Here is a 20,629-nt window from a genome sequence, read left to right on the forward strand (position 1 = left end):
GCCTCAGCCTTGCTCACCTCTTCCTCAGGGAGCACCCTCTCTGAGGAACAATCTGGGCTTACCCACAGAGAAGCCAAGAAGCTAGCTTTTGAGGGTTGCCCTTATACAGACCCCATGCCACCACCCTCAGTCACACACCTGCCACAGCTCTTAGAGCCTTCCAGCAGCCCCTGCCTAACAACGAGGTAATGACCAGGAGACTATAGCTGAGAAAGGGCTCAATAGCTGCTCTCCTAGCCCAGCTTTAAGAGACAAACATCTAATTAAACACAACCCAGCTTTTTATTTGCCTGCTAAGAGTGGTGCCCAGCTGGGGCCTTAGGGCTGTTGCGCTTTGTGAGTCACTCTGGGCCCCGCACAGCAACTAGTGCTTCAGATTCCAGCAGTGGAGCAAAACGCAAAACCAGAGCAGATGGGTACCAGTGCTATTTATAACTACTTAGCAATATGTCCCTAAAGGAACACTCACTGGTGCCTGAGGGCAGGCAGCAGGTTGGTGTGCAGGCGCCCTGTTCACCTCAGTGACACACCTGGGGAGGCAGGAGCTGTGGACTCGGGGGACATGTGTGCACAGGCAGTGGCATTTCAGGTTTGAAATTTCAGGCCAAGACCAACAGTGTGAGGTTCAACAAGACAAAGTGCCAGTCCTACCCTTTGGCCACAGTAACACCCTGCAGCACTCCAGGCTGGAGCAGAGCAGCTGGGAAGTGTCTGGTGGAAAAGGACCTGGAGGTGCTGGTCAACAAAGGCTGAACATGAGCCAGGTGTGCCCAGGTGGCCAAGAATGCCAATGGCCCCTGGCCTGTATCAGTAATATGGTGGCCAGCAGGACCAGGGCAGTGATTGTCCCAGTGTACTGGGCACTGGTGAGAACATGCCTTGAGTTCTGTGTCCAGTTCTGGACTCCTCAATTCTGGAAGGACATTGAGATGCTGAAGCGAGTCCAAAGAATGGGCAATGGAGCTGGGAAAGAATCTGGAGTATAGGTCTGATGAGGAGCAGCTGAGGGTGCTGGGGGGCTCAGCCTGGAGAAAAGGAAGCTCAGGGGTAAACTTACCACTCTCTACAGCTCCCTGAAAGGAGGGTGTAGCCAGGTGGGGCTCGGGCTCTTCTCTCAGGCAGTAAGTGACAGGATGAGAGAACAGCCTTAAGCTGCACTGGGGGACGGTCAGGTTGGACGTAAGGTAAGAATTTCTTCACAGAAAGAGTGGTTAGATATTGGAACGGGCTGCTCAGGGACGGTGGTGGAGTCACCGTTCCCTGGGGATGTTTAACAAAACACCGGACACTGGATAGGGCACTCAGTACCACGGTCTGGTTGACATGGAAGTGCTCGGTCATACGCTGGACTGCACGATCTCAGAGGTCTTCTCCAACCCCGCTGACTGTGTGTAGTAACAGGCGGGACAGCTGAGGACGCCGCTCCCTGCCCGTGTCGCGGTCCCCACTCAACAGCCCCGCCCGTGCCCTCACAGCCCCTGCGCACAGCGCCCCCTGCCGCGCCGCGCCGGAACTGGGTCGGAGGGCCGTGGGGGCGGGGCCTCGCGCGTCGCGGCGGGGTGACGCAGAGCGTGCGCAGTGACGTCGCGGCCGGTCCGTGTCCGTGTCCTGCCGCCGGTCTCGGCCCTGCCCGCGCCGCCCTCGGCCCGCCCGGCCCCACTCGGCCCCGCCACCGCCCCGCCATGGCCAACGTGGCCGACACGAAGCTCTACGACATCCTGGGCGTGCCACCCGGCGCCTCCGACAATGAACTCAAGAAGGTGCGGCGGAGGGGCGGAGGCCGGGCGCTGGGGTGGGGGGGCTGGGCCCGGCCGGGTAGGGCCCCGCGGGCGAGCGGCGAGGGGAGCGGGGCCGAGGGGGGTGCGGGGGGCAGCCCGCGGGCGGCGGGGCCGAGGCCTGCGGTGCGGGCGCGGCGCGGTGCCCGGTAGGCCGCGCCCGGGCGGTCGGGAGAGGCCGCGGGCAGGGCAAGAGCCCGGCGGGAGGAGGGGGCGGTGAGGCCCGGCCGCACTCGCCGCGTCCCTGTCCCGGCGCGTCCCGCGTGGGCTCCGGGCGCGGGCGGGATGCGGCTCGTCCCGCCCCCGCGGCACCGCGCCGTGCGCGCCCGCAAGGGCTTTTTGGGGGGGAGAAGCTCTGCGGGTGGATCCTCACCGGTGCCATTGTCTGCCCCACGTGCAGGCCTTGGGAGGATTCGGTTTCGCTTATAGATGCGATTCCTTCCAGGCCGAAAGCGCCAAGGCGAGGTAAACAAAGAGGGGAGGCGAAAACTTGGAGCCAGGTCGTCACTATAGCAATTTTAGTATAAAGCACTTTTTTCTGGGGGTTTTTTTTTTTTGGTTTTTTTTTTGGTTTTTTTTTTTTGGGTTTTTTTTGTGTAGGCCTTAATGACCGTTTACACGTGAGGGAGGAGAATGAACCAGACGGTTCACTAGCAGTGGCTTCCGCGGGTGGGTGGTGCTGGCACCAACAACTGCGCCTTACCCGTCATGCACGCGGCAGCCTAATTTGTGCAGGGATAGGCAATTGCAGTGTTGAAATTGTGCTGGAGATGGAAGGCAGGCGGTGAGAAGGTTGTGTTTTGTATACAGCACTGTCCACCATAATAATTTATTTTCTTACAGAGTTCGCTTAAAGCTATCTGTGTCCTGTAAGAATGAAAACCAGAGCAGTTTTCTGCTAGGATAGCCTGCACCACCCAATATTAATTTCCACGTATTAGATTAATCATGGAGTGTAAAGTTTCCAACTGTCTGCAACAGCAAGGAGTTAATGTATATATTATTGTCATTGAGAGGTTTCGTGGTTGCTGTAAAATCTGGTATTTTGACCTATATAACAGCATAGAAAAAGTAAAAATGAACCAGTGATATTTTAGTCAAAAGGGGCTGAGAGAACAGGCTTTAACAGTGGCTAAATAAACTTTCACTGAAGTCACATGTGTTGCCAATGTAGACCTTGATTCTGGATCTGGTTCTGATGAAATAAATAGTGGTGGCTTCCTTTAGGGCCATGGGTAGTTGTAAGAGTTGCTCTGGCCTGGAATGCTGTTATCCAAGATGTGAGGGCTTTCTCTTTTTGAAGATCACCATTACAAGCTCCTTTTTTTCCTGATTAGATAATGTTACTTAGGTTATCAGTTTAGGAGTGTTTTGCTTTTTTTCTTAGTTGGATCCCTTAAAATATATGGGGAAAATCCATTATAGCAGAAAATATATGTAACAGAAAATCCATTAACACAGGTTTGTGGAAGATCATGCTTTGTTCCTGATGGGCAATTTGTTCAGTAAGATGTGTGATTTTTTTTTTCACTTACTGTGCTTTAGAATATTAGACTTGTAATATCAACACTGTTTTTATTTCATTAGTTCGTTATCATGTCTTGATTGTATGCAAAAGTACAGAGTGCTTCAAGATAAAATCAGTAATGGGAAGTAACTGTATGGATGTAAAAAAAGGAAATTTACTTCTTCAAAAGTTAAATTGTGATTTCTGTAAAGCTTTGTGTGTAAAGCTCTTAACATTGTAGTTCCAAAGAGTTAGTTTAGGTGCTCAGTTATTCAGAAATAAAGTCTTTGAAAAATCCTCTCCAATAACTGATGCTTCAATTTTTTTGCAGTTGCATCGCTGTAGCTTTTTTAAATAGGTGTAATTTGGAAAATAAAATACTGTATACAATGTAATTAATATCTGTCCCCTGATTGTTTCTGAGGGGTGTTGAGGTGGAGTAGAGGAAGGGTTGAGGTTTTACTGTCATTAACTCCAGTGGTGGGAAAAGTCTCTGCCTGCTGTGTTCTTTGCTTTGATCCTCTCAAGTGTAAGCAGAACAGATGAAGGGCTGCTGAAGAACCAGTGATGGTCCCGAGTGTCAAAGTGCTGGTCAGAAAAAAGCATACTGGAAAGTCCCTTCTGGGTATTTGTCTGTACTTACTCCTCCTACTGATTTACAACAATGAAGCTGAATAAAAGCAGTGCTGTGTACATTTCTGCACATGTAACTCATATACTCAGCTCAAAGTGAGGTGAACTCTTCTATTAGTGATAGGTAGGAAAGAACGAAGTGATTGTTGTGAGGAGTGGTTGTAGGGTTGAATGGGAAGCTGAGGCAGCCATTTTGTTGTTCCTGTACTGCTGTGATTGAGGGCAAACGGGTTCAAATTTATTGTTGTGGTGTAGGGTTTGAGTGGGTTCTAAAGAGTAAGTCATGTTAATGAAAGTCAAATGGGATTCTCCCTCTAAGTTAATGAGGATAAGAAGGAAAACTAGTTCTAGCTATTGTGCGCCATAGCTGCGTTTAAATACCAGCATAGTTAATTTATGCATGTAGCAATGTCAAAATTTTTTTAGGTCATATCAATGTATGAGTGACTTTGAAACGCTATAATATTTTCACTTTGCTTTATTAGATTTTCATTCTTCCTGGGGACACTACTTGAGTTTCTCAGGAAAAAAAAACTAATTAATGGAAATTTAAACTAATTTTCTACCTCTTTCAACTAGGCATACAGAAAACTGGCCAAGGAATACCATCCTGATAAGAATCCAAATGCAGGGGACAAAGTAAGAAAGATTTACTCATCTTTTTTTTTAAAATGCCTTAAGTTTGCTATTACAGTAGCATCTAAGGAACTGAATACAGGTGTTGGGGGATTGCTGTTCAAGTTGTTCAAAAATACCAGCTGTGAGAGGGAGCCTTGTCTGGTCAACTTTTCCCCAGTCTCAAAATCTGCCAGTGTGCCTGGTGACAAAATGCAGCAGTTGGCTGAGTCAAATTGGTTGGGAAGGTAATGCTGAGGAAAAAAACTGCCTCTCATTTGCTGTGATAATGTCAGCTGGCATTGGCATCTATATAGGAATCTGAAAAAGATTGTCAGTTTTTCAAGTTTTTCCAACATGGAAAAATGTATGCGTAGAGGTTCTTAAAACTGCTGCAGCATCAAACAAATTACATATGTAGGAAGGTTGAATTAGATTTGTTATGCTAGAAGCAATTTTAAAATTGTCAATTAAGTTGACTCAGTTGATTAACAAAATTGAACTTCTGATGGCTGCTTAAGAGGTGAGCAGAGATGACTGTGAAAAGATACTTTTTTGCCATAGAGCCAAATACTGAAATGTATATTCATGTAAGTTACTTGTTAGTGTATTTTAAGTGCCCAACATCTTGAAGTCTTTGCTGTTAGTATGTAACTGTTGGGTATTCTGCCTTTTGGTTTCTGCAGTGCTGTGTAGTTGGTGGTTTTCTTCAGTTGGGTTTTTTTTTATTTGTATGAAATTTGTCTCATGCTAGTAAAGAACAAAGCCAACCAAGTTTTGCAGTAAAATGTCTTATTTTATGGTAAGATGTAACATAACTAAGCCAAAGTCTGACTTTAAAGTCTTGTTAAGAAAATGTTGTGTTAGATTGAGGATGGAAAGGTGTTTTGTTGTGTACCTTCTTAATTGATAGGTGTTCATGCAGGGGGAGAAACTCAAAATGCTGCCTTGAAGTTCTAAATTACCATGTACTGTTTTGACTCTGTTCCTCTTCTAGTTCAAAGAAATAAGCTTTGCCTATGAAGTATTGTCAAATCCCGAGAAACGCGAGTTGTATGATAGATATGGAGAGCAGGGGCTCCGAGAAGGGAGTGGAAGCAGTGGAATGGACGATATTTTCTCCCATATCTTTGGTGGTGGATTGTTCAATTTCATGGGTGGCCAGAGTAGAAGTCGCAATGGTAGAAGAAGAGGAGAAGATATGATGCATCCACTCAAGTGAGTACCTTGATGCTGCAACTTGTACTTTGAAGCTTTTCTTCAGTACTTGACTCTGCTGGTTTCTATTCTCGATACACTTCTCAGCTGAGATCCTCTGCAGTCTGCACTACTCTTTAGACCTGCATGTTGTGTGTAGAGCCAGGGGCCAGTCATCTAGAGTTACTTTCCTTGGCTGGTTAATCTAGAGACTACCAAACACTTCGCCAGGTTATTTGAATTACGTACTTTGTTAGCTTTATTTTCTTTGTTTTGCTCCTTAATTATGTTTAGTAGTTCTAAACTGGAAAAGCCGTCAACAGCCAAATATTACTCCCTAGGCAGATTCTTGGGAAAGTGGAGGTGCTCTGGAAAGATTTGAATTCGTAGGGCAGTGCCAGCTGGAACTATGGTTGCACCTCATAATTAATGGAAAAGTGTGTGTGGTGGCTTTGGTTTTGGTTTTTTTTGTCAAAGCCATTCTTGAATATCACACCTAACTGTGTTTTGGAGATCCCTTCTTGCAGTCATAGCTGGCTTTTTGCCTGCTGAGCAGATCCGTTTAAGAACTACAGTTAAGCAACATCTTTCCTGTTGTTGGCAAACCGTGCTTAGTGAAATCGTTTAATTTCACATGCTTGCTTACTTTAGTAGCTAATACTGTATGGTATGGTGTTAATAAGCTTTGATTTTGTTGTTATTTGTAAATACTGATGCTAGGCAACCTTTTCTCAATACATTGAGCTGAAATTTCTATCCACTAAGAAACCATTTTAGGAGAAACACTAAAAAATTAAGTGGCCTTGGGGACATGCTAACCCCTCCCCACTAAACTCCATTGTGTAGAAAGTCCAATACAGTAGTAAGTATTCTATGTGTGTTCTTATGTATTTATGCCATAGATATTGTCTGGACTGTTTACAGAGGTTTGTTTCTCACCTGGCTGGTAGAACTAAAAATAGTAATTAGTTATGACTGTATAGTAACACCTAAAATTCTAGATAAGCTTGTTTCCTATTGAGAAACACAACCAATGTGGTTTCTTCTGATTAAATTACAGCTCTTCTCTGAAACTATGTTCAGCTGTACGAGGGTATTTATACATATGGAATTTTTTTTCAGTAACTCTTTGTGAAAGTCAAAATGGTACTTTAAGATCTTATTTTGATAGCAGATGTAGTCTTTTTAGGAATATCTGGGTTTGTTGTTTTTTGGGGTTTTTTTCATTTGTCCTAGGCAAGTATTTTAATTACATGGGGAAACGAAGTTGTTACATGATAACCCAGGAGAAATGCTTTCTTTTGTAGAGTCTCTTTAGAAGATCTGTATAATGGAAAGACAACTAAACTACAACTTAGCAAGAATGTCCTTTGTAGTGCATGTAATGGGTAAGTTTGTTTGTATTTTTGAGGTCTCTGGTTGCTTTGCTGGCAGATAGTGTAATGAAGGATCTCCTGTGTCAGATCTTTATCAGTATTTGACTTACTGGAGCCTGCTTTCAGACCAGCAAATTGTTGAACTTGAATGATGCTGTTGATGGAACTGAACTATTCAAGGGCTTTGTGTGGGGGAAGGGTGGGAGAGCAGAGAACCTAACTGTAATTGGCAGTGCAGTTGGGCATATAGGCATGTTAACCTACTGCTGGAGGGGGTTTCTGGTTGTACCTTTCTGAAGAACTTCCTTTTCATGCAACTGGTGCTTTGTGCTGCAGGCAGGGAGGGAAGGCCGGCTCCGTTCAGAAGTGCAACGCCTGCCGGGGCCGGGGTGTGCGCATCATGATCCGGCAGCTGGCCCCAGGAATGGTGCAGCAGATGCAGTCCGTGTGCTCTGACTGCAATGGAGAAGGTAGGCCAGGCTCTGCTCTGTTACTAAATGTGCTTGCTTGGATCCAGACTCCTGCTTAAATCTCAGGAGGAATTTATCCAGGACAGTTCTGCCCTTACCCAGTCAGCTGCATCTCACTCTGGTGGCAGCATGGAGAAATCATTTCACTCAGAATAGCAGCAAGATTTACAGTGTTTAATGTACTGAAAAGCAGCCTAGAAGCTCAAGCACTAGGGACTGATCATCTTTTAAAATACATAGATGTGAATATTACATATTGCTATTACTCGTGTTAAAGTAAAAACCTGAGATGTTGCTGGTTTAGGAACTATTTGTCTTTGCATCTCCTGATATCCAAGGACAGTTGTAGGTTAAAAATGGGAACCTAAAGTTGAATTTTTCACTTCTTCAAATTGAGATGATATCTTTGGCTGAATTGGCTCTGTTTGGGGGGAACATGTTCAGCACTTCTTATGATTTCTTTTTAGGCCTTCTGCAGTTGGCAGAGTAGTAACATCACCTTGTGGATGATTTTACTTGTCACAACACTCAAGCTACAAAGAGCTGTATTTTGTGACTTGTCGAAACATTTCATAAATGATGTTGTCTTTAACATTTTATATGCCTAACCTACATATTTTGTAGTTTCAACTGCATCATAATGTTATGCTTTGTTTCACAGAAGGGTGGTCTAAGATGAGAAGCTTAATATTTTAAGCCAAGTGCATCTGCTTGTGGCACTTAGTACTGAAATTTTACAGTCCATGTGCCCTAATACTTTGGTTACTGTGTATAGAGACAAGAGCTCACTGGAAAAATAAAGGTGAGGTAGAATAGAGCATTGAAGCCATTTTGGATTGTCATCCTTCAGTTTGCTGGAAACAGTAATTACCTTTGTAGCAGTGAATCTGATGTGACCAGCTCTCTTCCTGGTTTTGTATGCAAGATTCTCTAGTTCTGCTGGCTGCATTTACTCAGTACTGTCTTGTGGGGATATGCTGGGAGATGGGGCAGTCAGGGAATTTTTTTATTATTATTATTTTCTTTCTACCCTCTGTCCCACCAAGGGTAAATGAAGCCTGGATTTCCTCTTGTGAGGAATTCATAAAGCAACATCTAAATCACTATTTGAGTTGCAGAAATTCTTCAGCTTGCTTTTAAATAGTTTTTCCTAGGAGCTGGATGCAACTGTGTCAAAATTTCTGAACTCAAAATTTGTCTTTATTTAGGTGAGGTAATTAATGAAAAAGACCGCTGTAAAAAATGTGAAGGGAAGAAGGTGATCAAAGAGGTAAAAATACTTGAAGTCCATGTAGATAAAGGCATGAAACATGGGCAAAGAATTACATTCAGTGGAGAAGCAGACCAGGCTCCAGGTGTGGAACCAGGCGATATTGTCCTTTTACTCCAAGAGAAGGAAAATGAGGTAATGCTTTTGAGTTTATCTTTAAATGCCTTTTATTCCAGTTGTTAATATTTAAGTTATATAGATGGCCATTCATTTAAAGTAATTGATACAGTTGCAGCTCTGGGAGAGCTGGTGAATAGCTTTTAATAGATTTGTAGTGTGTAATGTGGCTTTCATGGTGAGCCAGAAAAACTGGGCAAGTCCTTAGCCAGAGGAAAGGCAGCTTCTGGTGCCTTCTGATGCTAATAAGAGGTAGCTTTCTCAGATGAGCTCAGAGTGACTTTGATACAGTAGATACAGTGAAGAGCCATTCAGGATGTTAACTTTAATCTGCTTTGCTTGTGACACTAACAAAATTTTAAGTGTGGCTTTTTTTCCATGTCTTGTGACATGGCAGGGAACTCCTGATAAAATCCCCAGATTGTGCTTTCTGTGTCTGCTACTGTGGTTCTGGAAATAATACAAAATGGTGATATTGCTGATTCATTTAACAAAAAAAACATTATTATTGTATACTGGTTTATTTAGACTTATGTTCACTGTATTCTGGACTATATACACTGCACTTTGGAATTAAATATTGCAATTTATCTTCTTTTAATACTCATGTGGGTCAGAGTTGAGGTGACGGCTCCATTTTTAATTCTGTTGTTAAAAAATGCCAAGTATTGCTATGATGAAATAAGAAATCATTTGTGTGTTGCACTCAAGGAGGGGTTTTCTGTTATGACAGAGTAGCATGGGGTACAAATTTAAACTCCAGTCATATAGTAAGGCTATAATGTTAGGTATCTGCTAATTAGGTACTTTGTAAGCTTTTCAAAGCTGTGTCAAGGACTGCTGATCTGTCAGTCTGTACTTTGTCCTAGTGAGTAAAACTAGACTTTGTGTTCTTAAAATTTCCCTTGAGGTGGGACTCATGGTTCTGCCAGTGGGTAAATTTTAAGATATACTCTGGTTAAGAATCCTGACTTATGTGGCCTAAAGATCACTTCTGACATCTGTCAGCTAAGTGACCAAAGTCCTGCTCTTGGTCAAGGTAGCTAAAGCAGATATGCATGAGGACAAAAGCTGAGAAACAAAGACGTGAAACATACCCCAGTGGGGGGAAAATAGTGTCAAGCTGTTGTCAGTTTTGTTTATAGGTTGCTTGTGTGGAAGATGTTGGGGGTGAAAGCAGTGCTGCTGTACAGGCCTGGTTTAATTTGACCCTTACCTCAGTGTGTGGTGTGGTTTGGCTTATTTTAGATGACACTTGGTCAGGCACAAATTTCCCAAGCATGTTAAGCCATCTGAATTAATAGAATCAAGTTCACTTTATGCAAAGGTTGTTGCTCTGACATTGAATTTTAACGATAAATAATAATGAACTCTCAATAATGAGTCGGTGGAGCTGTGATTACAGTACTTGAAAGGATGTCTCCTATTTTGTTTTCCAGGTGTTCCAGCGGGATGTGAATGATTTGCATATGACACACAAGATTGGACTTGTTGAAGCACTGTGTGGATTTCAGTTCACATTTAAGCACCTTGATGGACGCCAGATTGTGGTTAAATATCCTCCTGGAAAAGTAATTGAACCAGGTAAGTTTGACCTGATAAGGATTTCTTTGTTTATGCTTTTGTAATTCTTCAGCACTTAATCCCACCCTTGTTGTCCTGTTAACTGAACCTAGTCTGAGGAAACAGAACTGTATGGAGAGAGAATGGTTCTGCAGTAGCACTCTCCTGCTTACTTTACTTCTCTTTGGATTCCAGGTTGTGTTCGTGTAGTCAGAGGTGAAGGAATGCCACAATATCGCAATCCTTTTGAGAAGGGGGATCTCTACATTAAATTTGATGTTCAGTTTCCTGAAAATAACTGGATTAGCCCAGAAAAGCTTTCAGTAAGTAGTTTTTCAAGCATAAATTCGGTATCTTACTTGACAGAGTGTGCAGAGAGCCTATGTTGTACCTCATGGGCTTGCTTTCAGTGCTTAAATTTAGACGCTTAAATTTAGTTCTTTTAACCTTTTTTGTGGGCCATGCATTACTTGGAAATACCCCTTGGAATATGAATGCATGGAGGCTGTATTTAAGAGCTGTGCAGATGGTACATAGATGAGGGCAGGAGGAGAATATTTCTGTTGCTGTGTGATAAGTTTAGAGAGTGCAACTGTATTTACTGATTGCACTTTTGGTTGAAGATACATAGAGCTGTTGGTTTTCTTGAAGTGGTGTCTTCCAGTTGATACAAATACTTTTAAATGACTCTGCAGTTCAGAGCTTTCATCAGCATAGACTTCTAAGCCAAACCTGCTCTTAGAGGTGTCTTGAAGTTGTTGGAAACTGGTCACTTTATTTAGCAGTTGTAGATGGAATACTGAATGCATTTCTTTCTTTGGGGCAGGAACTTGAAGATCTTCTGCCAGCTAGACCAGAATTTCCCAATGTAATTGGTGATGCAGAAGAGGTAGATCTTCAAGAATTTGATACCACTCGTGGTTCAGGTGGTGGCCAGAGACGTGAAGCTTATAATGATAGTTCTGATGAAGAAAGCAGCCATCATGGACCTGGGGTACAGTGTGCCCACCAGTAAACATTTGTCTAAAAAGTTGCACAAGGATTTTCTTTCAAATTTTGCCTGACTTGTTTTCAACAATCCAGCTGGATTGTATAAGTAATCCAGATGAACCAATGGACATCTATTGCTGTATGTGTAACTTTTAAATTGGTCTATAGTATCTACAGAGTGTAATTTAAACTAACCACAAGCTTACATCTTCATTTTGACTGTGTAGCAGAATAAAGCACTTGAAAGGAAGACGAGACTCCTTTTCACATGGGTTTTAAGTTTGTCCTCGTATCTGTGCTTGATTTTTACCAGTTTTGTGTAGATTTTAAGTTTCATATTTTAAATTCAAATTCTACATTGTAAAGTTTGTGTACAATTTGTCCTGAGGCTTGGTATTTGGCTGCACCTGCATAAGCTGCTACAAGTAGAATCAAGAATTTCATAGCCTGTATCTATCATCTAGATGCATGGTAAATGGGCTTTGCACATAATGGGTTTAGAGCTGACTGGGAACAATGAAAGACTAAATTAGAAGTGGTTGTAAGTTTTTTCTACCATCTTGTGAACGGTTTCTGAAATTAAATAAAAGCAGTTGGTGTATAATATATTTCTTTTGCCTTGTAACTCTTACTTTTCCAGTGGCTTTAACTAGTCTGTGTATGAAGAGACTATGTAGATGATAGATATTTTATAAACACAGGGAGGCTGAAGCTGCTTTAAGACTAGGTGGAGGTTAGATAACAATTGTGTGCCACATTCAAATCTCTTCCTGAAATGAGAGATGACTAAATGGGCACAGGGAAGGCTGCAGCCATGTCCCCTTTGTGTGAAGAAAACACAAGGATATCTGAATTCAGTCTAAAGATAACAACCCCTTAAATGGGGAATGATTAAATTCTGAAGTAATGGTGTCTTTCTCTTAGCCATTGAATCCTATTCAAAGCCTGATTCAGCCTCACTTCCTAGAGAAATGTTTCCAGTTTAAAAAAAAAAATTGTTTAACCTGGAAACGTAATAAATGCAGATGGTTTTGTTACTTTTCTAGTAGTTTGCACTTTGGTTTAAGTATGAAGATACTAAGTTCTCCAGCTTTAGTTCTGTTACTTTAATTGGCAAAAATGTCAGAACAAAGCAAAAATGTGACCTGAATTAAGGAACTGTTGTGCATGAACAGTGTTGGGTTGGTAAGCTGCCTCTATAGCAAGGTTTTTCTCCTGTTTAAGTGAGAAAGTTGAAGCTCTACTTTTCTTTACAAATCTGAAGTGTGACTTGTTTAGTTATTTCTCTGATAGTTGTTGACACTTTATTAATGAGGTTGGAGGGGGAAACTCCAAGGGTTTCAATGTGCTTGGGTAGGCATTGGCATTTGAGTGTTGCTGAACATCCTTGTTATAGACTCTAAAAATGAAGCAAAAATAAATACTGTTTGATCTGTATTTCAGTACTGACTTATGATGTGGCATTCTCTAGTGGGTCTTTTATTTTCATTTATTAAAACCTGGGATTGCATTTTGTGAAGCCATGGTTACACACTGATCCTTTTTTCTGACTGATCTCTCCAAGGAGACAGTCTTAACCTGTAATGCTTAAACAATTACACCACCTGTCTTCTGCTTTTAAGTCCTTGCAAAATGCAGAAATACTCTAAACCTTTAATCCCCATTCACATTGGTTTTTTTCAGGGGGAAGAGAGGAAGGGATTCATAGTAACTTTTCAGATAGCTGAAGTGAAGGGGTGGAGGAAGAGCTGATCACTGTAGAGCAGTTCTGCTTCAGTCCTGAGCTGGCATTAATTTAGGCTCCTGCCAGCAGCACCTGATAACAAATTCTAAGAGTCTGTTGTTTTACCTGTCATCTTGCACATTACTGTCATGACATTACTGTCATGTCACAGCACAAGACTGGAAATAAATTTTGTTCCTGTCTTAGATTCATATATGGTACTACATAACTAAAATTAAAGTGTCTTAAGGCTGTTGAAAAATTTAGTACCTTGTACTTCAGTTTGTGAGTTGAATATCAGAGTTAAAATTATTTTCTATATACAGCCTCTTACTCTTCATTTTACTGTGAACTTAGTTAAAATCTAAACTAAGCCTGTTATAAAGAAAAAGTAACATTTTCTTCTGCTTTGGTATTCTTCATAATAAGAACTTAATAAGACACATCACATGATATAAAAGCTTATAAAAATATTTACTGGGCAGTATAGCACTTTATTAAGAAATAATAGACATAATTTAAACACTTTGGAGGCAGCAGGCAAGAGCTGTCACGAATGTTCTGTAGTCACAAGACAGTTCTATTAACTTGGTATAGGTGTTGCCTTTCCACACAGTACAGTCAGCTCACTCTGAGGGGGGAAAAATTCATTTTAGCTCAAGCTACTCCCAAGAGAACTTGGAAGAAGAAAGAAAGGTCACTACTGTTAAAGCAAGCAGTGAGCACTCCCTACTTTCTGCCTACAGAGGCAGGGCCATGACAAAAAACACAGAACAGCTCCCAGACCTTTAGCTTGACTCAGCTGCAGTGGTCTCAATACCTGCACAACTGTAAACTGGTTAATAACTCCCAGGTCTGGATAGATTTCCATTACTTCAAATAATAGCCCAAGTACCCTAATCTTTGGGAGAGTTGGGCAATATGTGCTACAAAGTTCTGTTCCACTTCATTTTGCTTCAAAACCATTAAGGCAGTTCCTGTTCTGCAGCAGAGACTTAACAGGTGAATAGTTCTTACTCAGCAAGGAACACAGAATAATGGATTATAAGAAGAATCAAAACAGCTGTAGCTTTGTCAGCCTTTGTGAATGAGAGGTAAGAGAATGGCAGTTTGCTCATGTGGTAGGAGAGACACCAGAGCACTGCAGACCAGAAGAGTTTAATGTTCCTTTGGTCCTTCAGGCTATCACCAAACTGCACATGCCTGTTTCAGTGTAGTTACTTCTAGATGTGATCCATGTGGAGCAGTTCTTCCCTCCCTCTTCCTCCCTCCAACTGATGCCAACCAGTTTAGGCTTAAACTCCAAAGAGTTTAAATTTGCATTCATGACTATCTCACATGATAGCCTGGGACCAGGTGTCTGAATACACAGATCTATAAGCCTCCTAGTTCAAGCTTACCACCAAGTTATGAATGTGCTGTACTGTGTCCTGATTTAGGAGTTGCACATCGATATTACGGAGGTCTCCACCAGCTGTACAGAGTGTCTGTATGTGAAGAGAAAAAATTGTAAGATTAAATGATTCTTCTTGCATGCTCAGCTTCTCTGAAAATCATGTACTTCCCTGTACCCTGCAAAATTTTGGCAACCATTTTTCCTTTTGTTTAGCAGCATCTCATTTAGGAACAAGAAAAGCTATCACTATCAGATTATTTGCATTGATCAACTACTGTAAGTTGAAAATGTTAAAAAAAAAAAAAGATACCTGTCCATCAGCCAGGGGAATGTTTACAAATGGAACAGTTTTATGTTGGGGTACTGATTTACTTCTTTTTAACATGCCTTGAACTCTTCCACTGGCAGGTAAAGTTCTTGAGACAGTCTGTTGTAATCCAGCACTAGAATACAATGAAAATGTTACTCTGAGGTTAACTTCCTATGCTCTGCTGGCAATTTTCAAGCATGAAGCAAATGTAAGTACTAGGAAATACACCTAGGAGAGAGACAGTCCTGTTTAAATTTTTCCAGTTCTGCCAGGAGACTACAGAAATGTAACCATGAGCAGTACTTACAGGTACTGCTGGGTAATGTTTTATGACCCTGCCACTGCAGTGACCGTGTAAGCCTGTGACACAAGATGACATTTTGGCCAACAAGAATATCCAGTCTCCAGTATCAGCAGTGAATGTTTACAGTTTTGGAAAGAGGAAATTTCATGCCTCAGGGCTTAAGATAAGACATGTGCTGTGTCTGTCTACAACAGAGGGAGATATCAACAAATATCAAAGCTGCTACCTCTCAGAGGCACAGGGCATGCCTTATGCCATGCAGAATTCCTAAGTTTTCATTATACAGTTGTTCTTATTCTACTTAAAAAATGTAAGATTTGGGTGTGTTCTGCATGGAAACAAGCCTCTGACATTTATAGCAGGTCAAGGTGAAACAACCACTTACTGGTAATCAGGACCCATTTAAGTTGTTCATCCCCTCACTTCAGCTTGTGCCAAAACCAAACTCTGTAGTGTATGAAGAATGATACTAACTGAAAATATTGACTATTCAAGATGCAGAGAACTGATTATCAGAGTATTTGGTTGGGGGGTTTGTAGGGATTGGTTTATTTTTCTTATAACTTTAGATAGGCGACATTTTAATCAAGGTTGGGTTCTGAGAACAAGTTTGAGATGTAAGCCTGTAAATAGCGAGTGAGAATAGAATTTATACTCTATAAATACATTTTTTTTAAACTTAGGACATCAAATCTTGTACCTCCATGAGAATGTAAGTTAACACCCACACCCAAAGCAGAAGGTGTAACTGGTTCCCATCCCCACTATCACATTTAGTGGCAGACCATGAAGATCTGTTACATTTAGAGTAATGATTAATATTTAGATTGATAATAATATAGATATATAATGTCTTGGTATTGAACAAATTTATTAAGAACAAGCTGAAAACCCCTTACCTTGTAGCTCCCTTTGGAGTGGCTTTGAGATTTGTGGCACTGCAATGAAAAGAAAGAGACTTAACATCCTTCTGCAAGCCACAATAGCAGAAGAGTAAACAGACACTAAAAGTAGTTACTGGGCTTGTGTTTTGCTGGAGGTTTTATTTTGTTGGTTTATTATTTTTATTTATTTCCTCCTCAACTACTTCTAATGTAGAGTTTTAGCTAGGATGAAGGTAGACAGTCAGTGGATTAGATAATTCTGAAGTGCCCCATGACAGGGATCTAGTGTGAAAAACACATGTGAAAAAGCCCTCCTGAGGTAAACATGACAGTGGGACCTAAAACCATACAAGAACAAAATAGTAATTTCTGTTACTAGGCAAGGGAGGTCTGCAATACCTGAGTTAGGTGTTTATTACAGAACAATTCAGTAGTACTCGAAAAGCAAAGACACTTTCCTTACAGGCTCTCTTCCAGCAGTATTATTTGGGAATCTGTACTGATCCCCTAAGTTCAGAACTGTGCACCATTCAGTCCCACGCATGCCTTCATCAGCTACAGGTGCTTTTTTGTTCAGGTTCACATCACCACAGTGCATCTCAGTCAGGTTATGGAAGAATCCTTATCAGATATATTCCCATTGGGCTCAGATCTCAACTACTTTGTATGAAAATAATTGTGTTCAGCACTCACAAATTCAGGTGAGTTAAATGAGCTACCAAAGATCAGTCTTACCTAGAAGGAGAGTTCAGTTTGCCACTTAAACCAGAGGCCAATGAAACCAGTGACCTGGTTTTGGAAATCTGAAAATTTATAAGACTGCAGTTTAAAAAGATGGCATTTGAAAGCAGGATGATAGATATTTGCAGGAAACAATACTGTAAAAATTCCCTGTTGAAAAAGGGTAGTTAAGCCCCATAGTGCTGTTTTTACATATATATAAAATGTCAAATACGCATTCTAAAAGAAGTTTCATAATGCCAAAACATACTTACTCCTACTGAAGTTCTGTACAGCCAGCCACCTGTCTAATATACACCCTTCCAGCTTTTAAACCCTTTTACAGTAAAAGTCTGTAACTGCACAAAATCTTTTTTGTATTTGTTGTCATCTTGCTACCTCAGTGTCTGGCTGAGGAGCTACACTGCACAGACAGACTGAGATGGTAAAACTAAAACACTTTATTTGGTTCAGAGACAACAATGGACAACCAGTTCTAGAAAAGCATGGATTAAAACATGACGTTGATTTAAAAAAAAAAAGTTTCAATAAAAAATGGTTCTGCAAACCATCATGACTTATTGGCAAGTCAAGAGAGAATGACTATGCCAGTACTTGCATGCCTGTTTGAATTAGTTGCTAGAAGTGCAGATATCATATTTCATTATGAAAATAATTTACTGTTTATCCTTGCTTAGCTTCAAATACATTAAATTTAAAACAACTGACTTTTCCAACAGACAGCAGAGCACTGGCCTGCCTGGTCATGGATCCAGCAGCATTCATGGCAGGTTAGAACTGTTTTTTGAATAAAAACAGAACAAACTTACTTTTTTAGTTATTTTCTTTGCAGAACTATGCTTGGAATCTTCATATTCAACAATTGTAGTTACCTTAACTAGAAAAGCATTAGCAAGACAAGGAAAATAAAAGATCTCATGAAGAGCACAACACACCACTTCAGCCTTGTGTTTGAAGCCTATTTCCCCCTGACAACTATGGACCCCTTCTGCTATCCAAAGTCATTCACCTGGGACACAGGTCAAAGCAAACTGTGTGTGTTCATTACAGACACTGGGACACACAGAACAGTTAAAAGACCCCAGATAATCCCTCAGCCCCCAGACAAAACAGAATTACCACCCAGTGGTAGTCTCTTCCTTATTGCATATTTTGGGATATGAAGAAAAATGGTATTTTTCTTACAAAGCTCAATGGGCAGAATGTCAAGGGGAACCTAAGAAAAGAGAGATGACTCTCCTAGCTGTCCTGTTATACTGTAAAGCCTTAAATCTGTCTTTTCTCACCATTTTCCCTAATAAATACAAAGGACAGAAACTCTTATCTCATGCTTTGAAGTACCTCTACAGTAGCATAGCTCATGATCCTCTGCGCTGAATGCTGGGAGGGTCTGTTATGCACTTTTCCTTCTTGTATTCTTCAGGCTTAACATTCATCTTACAAATGCTCAGTTCAAACCAATTTAAACAAAAAGAAAATGTAAGAACCACAGGCTATATATTAATGAATTGCCTTGCCTTTTTTGCTGTTGGTCCTCACCAGTTTGGGATTTGGCATAGCTTCTAGAGAGCAGTCAGTCTAAAAAAAAATGTTTATCCAACATGGGAAGGTCATCAGATTTTTCCCAGTAAATGCATATTTTGTTACAAAAGGCAGTGAACTAAAAGGGCATGAAAGCAACTGACAGGAAGTGGGATTGGCTAAACACCAGTTTATTTTTTTGGAAATATCTGAATTTCTGCCAGCAGATGACCCTAAAACTACAGGTAATGTTCATAACTGCACCATGGATGGCTGTCTAGTCTTTTCATACCATCTTCTATTTAAACACACAGCCAAATGAAATCGTGTGTCTGAAGTACTTACAGCAGGGAAAGAAGAATTCTGTTCTGTAAACTGTGATAAAATTTGAAAACACACACTTACCACTGCAGCAGCAAGAGCCACTTCCTCCCGCCCTTGCAAATCTGTAACTCAAGAAATTATAACTTATTTAGATACTATTACTTGCACAATTTTTATCTTCAGATTCTTATCTTATGGGCTCAGAAGCTGAACAAGTAATTCAGGATTACAGTGGTTAAATAGGTAACCTTAGGTCAGCATATGTGTTGCATTTGAACAAGATTCCATTCTTTTAGGACAGTCACTCCTACAAAACAACAATGAAAATCTAAGGCCATTTCAGTGTTTAACATTGAAAGAATCCTGAGTGTGGCCACACAGGGTATCCCCTGAATTTGAAGAACCACCACACACACACACTGCACTGCAGCTAATGCTCTTAGGCAGAAGTTTCTCAAGGACACCAAAATACATACTCAGGCGTACAGTAAACTCAAGTTCTTCAAGAGTTTCAGGTTTGATCTCTGTGTGGCCCCTACAATTTCCAGCTGCAAGGTAGATTCCAAAAACATCATTTCTCACCAGAATATACATCTGATGCTGAGTGTACACATCTTAAGCCTCTGCATCAGTGGGAGTTAAACTTGTTTGCTCATCATCACAGGTAAATGACTAGATGAGAAAGTCTCAGGAGAGTTCAAATTGACAAAGGCAAAATAATCTCTGTGGCTAAAGATCAACAGATTCAGATTAACAAAGATGCCTGTTTTTACACACAAAAAACACTAGGTTTGTAATTACTCCTTGTCTCTTCCGACTTTAAATAAGATTACTTAAGTGCACACATAACAGTACACTCCAGACTAGTCACCTAATTCTATACCCTGTTACACAGATCAGTCTACTTGAACAAGAGTGCTCAGCGAGCATCTGCAGGGTAACAGAACTGCTGATCTGCTTAAAATACTGAGTGGACAAAGCAAACCTTTTCATGAAAGCCACCGAGTTCCCGGGTTTTCTCCCGAAGCTCCACGCACACTCACCGAGCACCTCTTTCCTTTTCATCTTCCTCACAGCAGCCGGCATCGTCAGCAGCTCCACCGCAAACGCCTTCTCCGCTGTCTGCAAAAGCGAATCGAGCTCTTTCTTCATCTCCTGGATGTGCTCCTTGGCTTTAAAAAGAAAACAGGCTTTTATTGCAATGCGTGTTACATGTTTCCAAGTATAAGCACTTCAAGACCGCGCTATAAAAGAAAGTTAAAACAGCGTTTTATCCGGAGAAATCCGAGCCGGGAGTCGGAGCGCCTGGAGCCTCCATCAGCCGCCAACCCCTCCGCGGACGGGGCCGCGGGGCAGGCGGCCCTGCCCGAGGGCGCGACCCCGGCCCGGGGCTCTCCCGGCCCGGAGCCGCCGTTCCCTCCACCCACCCCGGGCAGCCCCGGCCCTACCCTGCTGATCGAAGTCGCTGAGGAAGAGCGCGATGCGCTGGTCCTTCTTCTTCTGGGAGAGGGCGGTGCGCTGGTCCCTGTCCCGGGGCAGAGCCCCGCGGTCCGGCTCCACGCCCGAGTCGCTGCTGCGCCGCCGGCACGGGGCCTTCCCCGGGGCCATGGCCAACACCCGGCCAGAGCCGAGGCGGAACCGCGCCCACAGCGGGGCCGGCCGGACACACCCCCGGGGCGGGCAGGGGGCGGCCCGGGAGCCGCCGGGGCCGGGGACGAGCGAACTCCGGCGACCCCGGGCTCTGTCAGAAGGGAGGGAAGGGCGTGAGGGGACGTGGGGGTGGCCTGTGGATGCCCCGTCTCGGAGCTGCCTCAGGCGTGGCCAGAGAGGCACACGGTCGGCACTTGTAGTGACAGGACTAGAAGAAGTGGGTACAAGTTGAAAGGGGGAAAACTGAGGTTAGATAATAGAAA

General features: G+C 42.3%; 2 protein-coding genes across 2 annotated transcripts; one reads left to right on the forward strand and one right to left on the reverse strand.

Moving 5' to 3' along the window:
- Positions 1-1,597: 1,597 nt before the first annotated feature.
- Positions 1,598-12,955, forward strand: DNAJA2 (DnaJ heat shock protein family (Hsp40) member A2). The gene is made up of 9 exons (XM_048317099.1): positions 1,598-1,760; positions 4,495-4,554; positions 5,528-5,748; positions 7,035-7,115; positions 7,440-7,573; positions 8,782-8,978; positions 10,400-10,544; positions 10,719-10,846; positions 11,350-12,955. The coding sequence occupies exons 1-9, from the start codon at positions 1,683-1,685 to the stop codon at positions 11,536-11,538; spliced, it is 1,233 nt and encodes a 410-aa protein (XP_048173056.1). The 5' UTR covers positions 1,598-1,682; the 3' UTR covers positions 11,539-12,955.
- A 736-nt stretch (positions 12,956-13,691) lies between these two features.
- On the reverse strand, positions 13,692-20,495 carry LOC125332335 (borealin-2-like). Its single transcript, XM_048317100.1, has 10 exons — positions 20,165-20,495; positions 19,760-19,888; positions 18,798-18,838; positions 18,389-18,449; positions 17,681-17,748; positions 16,866-16,933; positions 16,146-16,184; positions 14,943-15,075; positions 14,637-14,723; positions 13,692-13,867 (listed from the first exon to the last, which is right to left on the reverse strand). The coding sequence occupies exons 1-10, from the start codon at positions 20,322-20,324 to the stop codon at positions 13,820-13,822; spliced, it is 834 nt and encodes a 277-aa protein (XP_048173057.1). The 5' UTR covers positions 20,325-20,495; the 3' UTR covers positions 13,692-13,819.
- Between the last annotated feature and the right edge of the window lie 134 nt (positions 20,496-20,629).

The sequence above is a fragment of the Corvus hawaiiensis genome, chromosome 12 (assembly GCF_020740725.1).
Source record: "Corvus hawaiiensis isolate bCorHaw1 chromosome 12, bCorHaw1.pri.cur, whole genome shotgun sequence".
Taxonomy (NCBI): domain Eukaryota; kingdom Metazoa; phylum Chordata; class Aves; order Passeriformes; family Corvidae; genus Corvus; species Corvus hawaiiensis.

Bases quoted from the DNA above. Each gene is read 5' to 3' on its own strand.
- DNAJA2 (XM_048317099.1), top strand. From the start codon at position 1,683: ATGGCCAACGTGGCCGACACGAAGCTCTACGACATCCTGGGCGTGCCA. The intron at 7,116-7,439 runs GTAAGTTTGTTT...TTTGTGCTGCAG, and splicing joins CTTTGTAGTGCATGTAATGG to GCAGGGAGGGAAGGCCGGCT. The intron at 7,574-8,781 runs GTAGGCCAGGCT...GTCTTTATTTAG, and splicing joins CTCTGACTGCAATGGAGAAG to GTGAGGTAATTAATGAAAAA.
- LOC125332335 (XM_048317100.1), bottom strand. From the start codon at position 20,324: ATGGCCCCGGGGAAGGCCCCGTGCCGGCGGCGCAGCAGCGACTCGGGC. The intron at 16,185-16,865 runs GTAAGACTGATC...TTTTCATTGCAG, and splicing joins AAACTGAACTCTCCTTCTAG to TGCCACAAATCTCAAAGCCA. The intron at 14,724-14,942 runs GTATCTTTTTTT...CTTCACATACAG, and splicing joins TTCCCCTGGCTGATGGACAG to ACACTCTGTACAGCTGGTGG.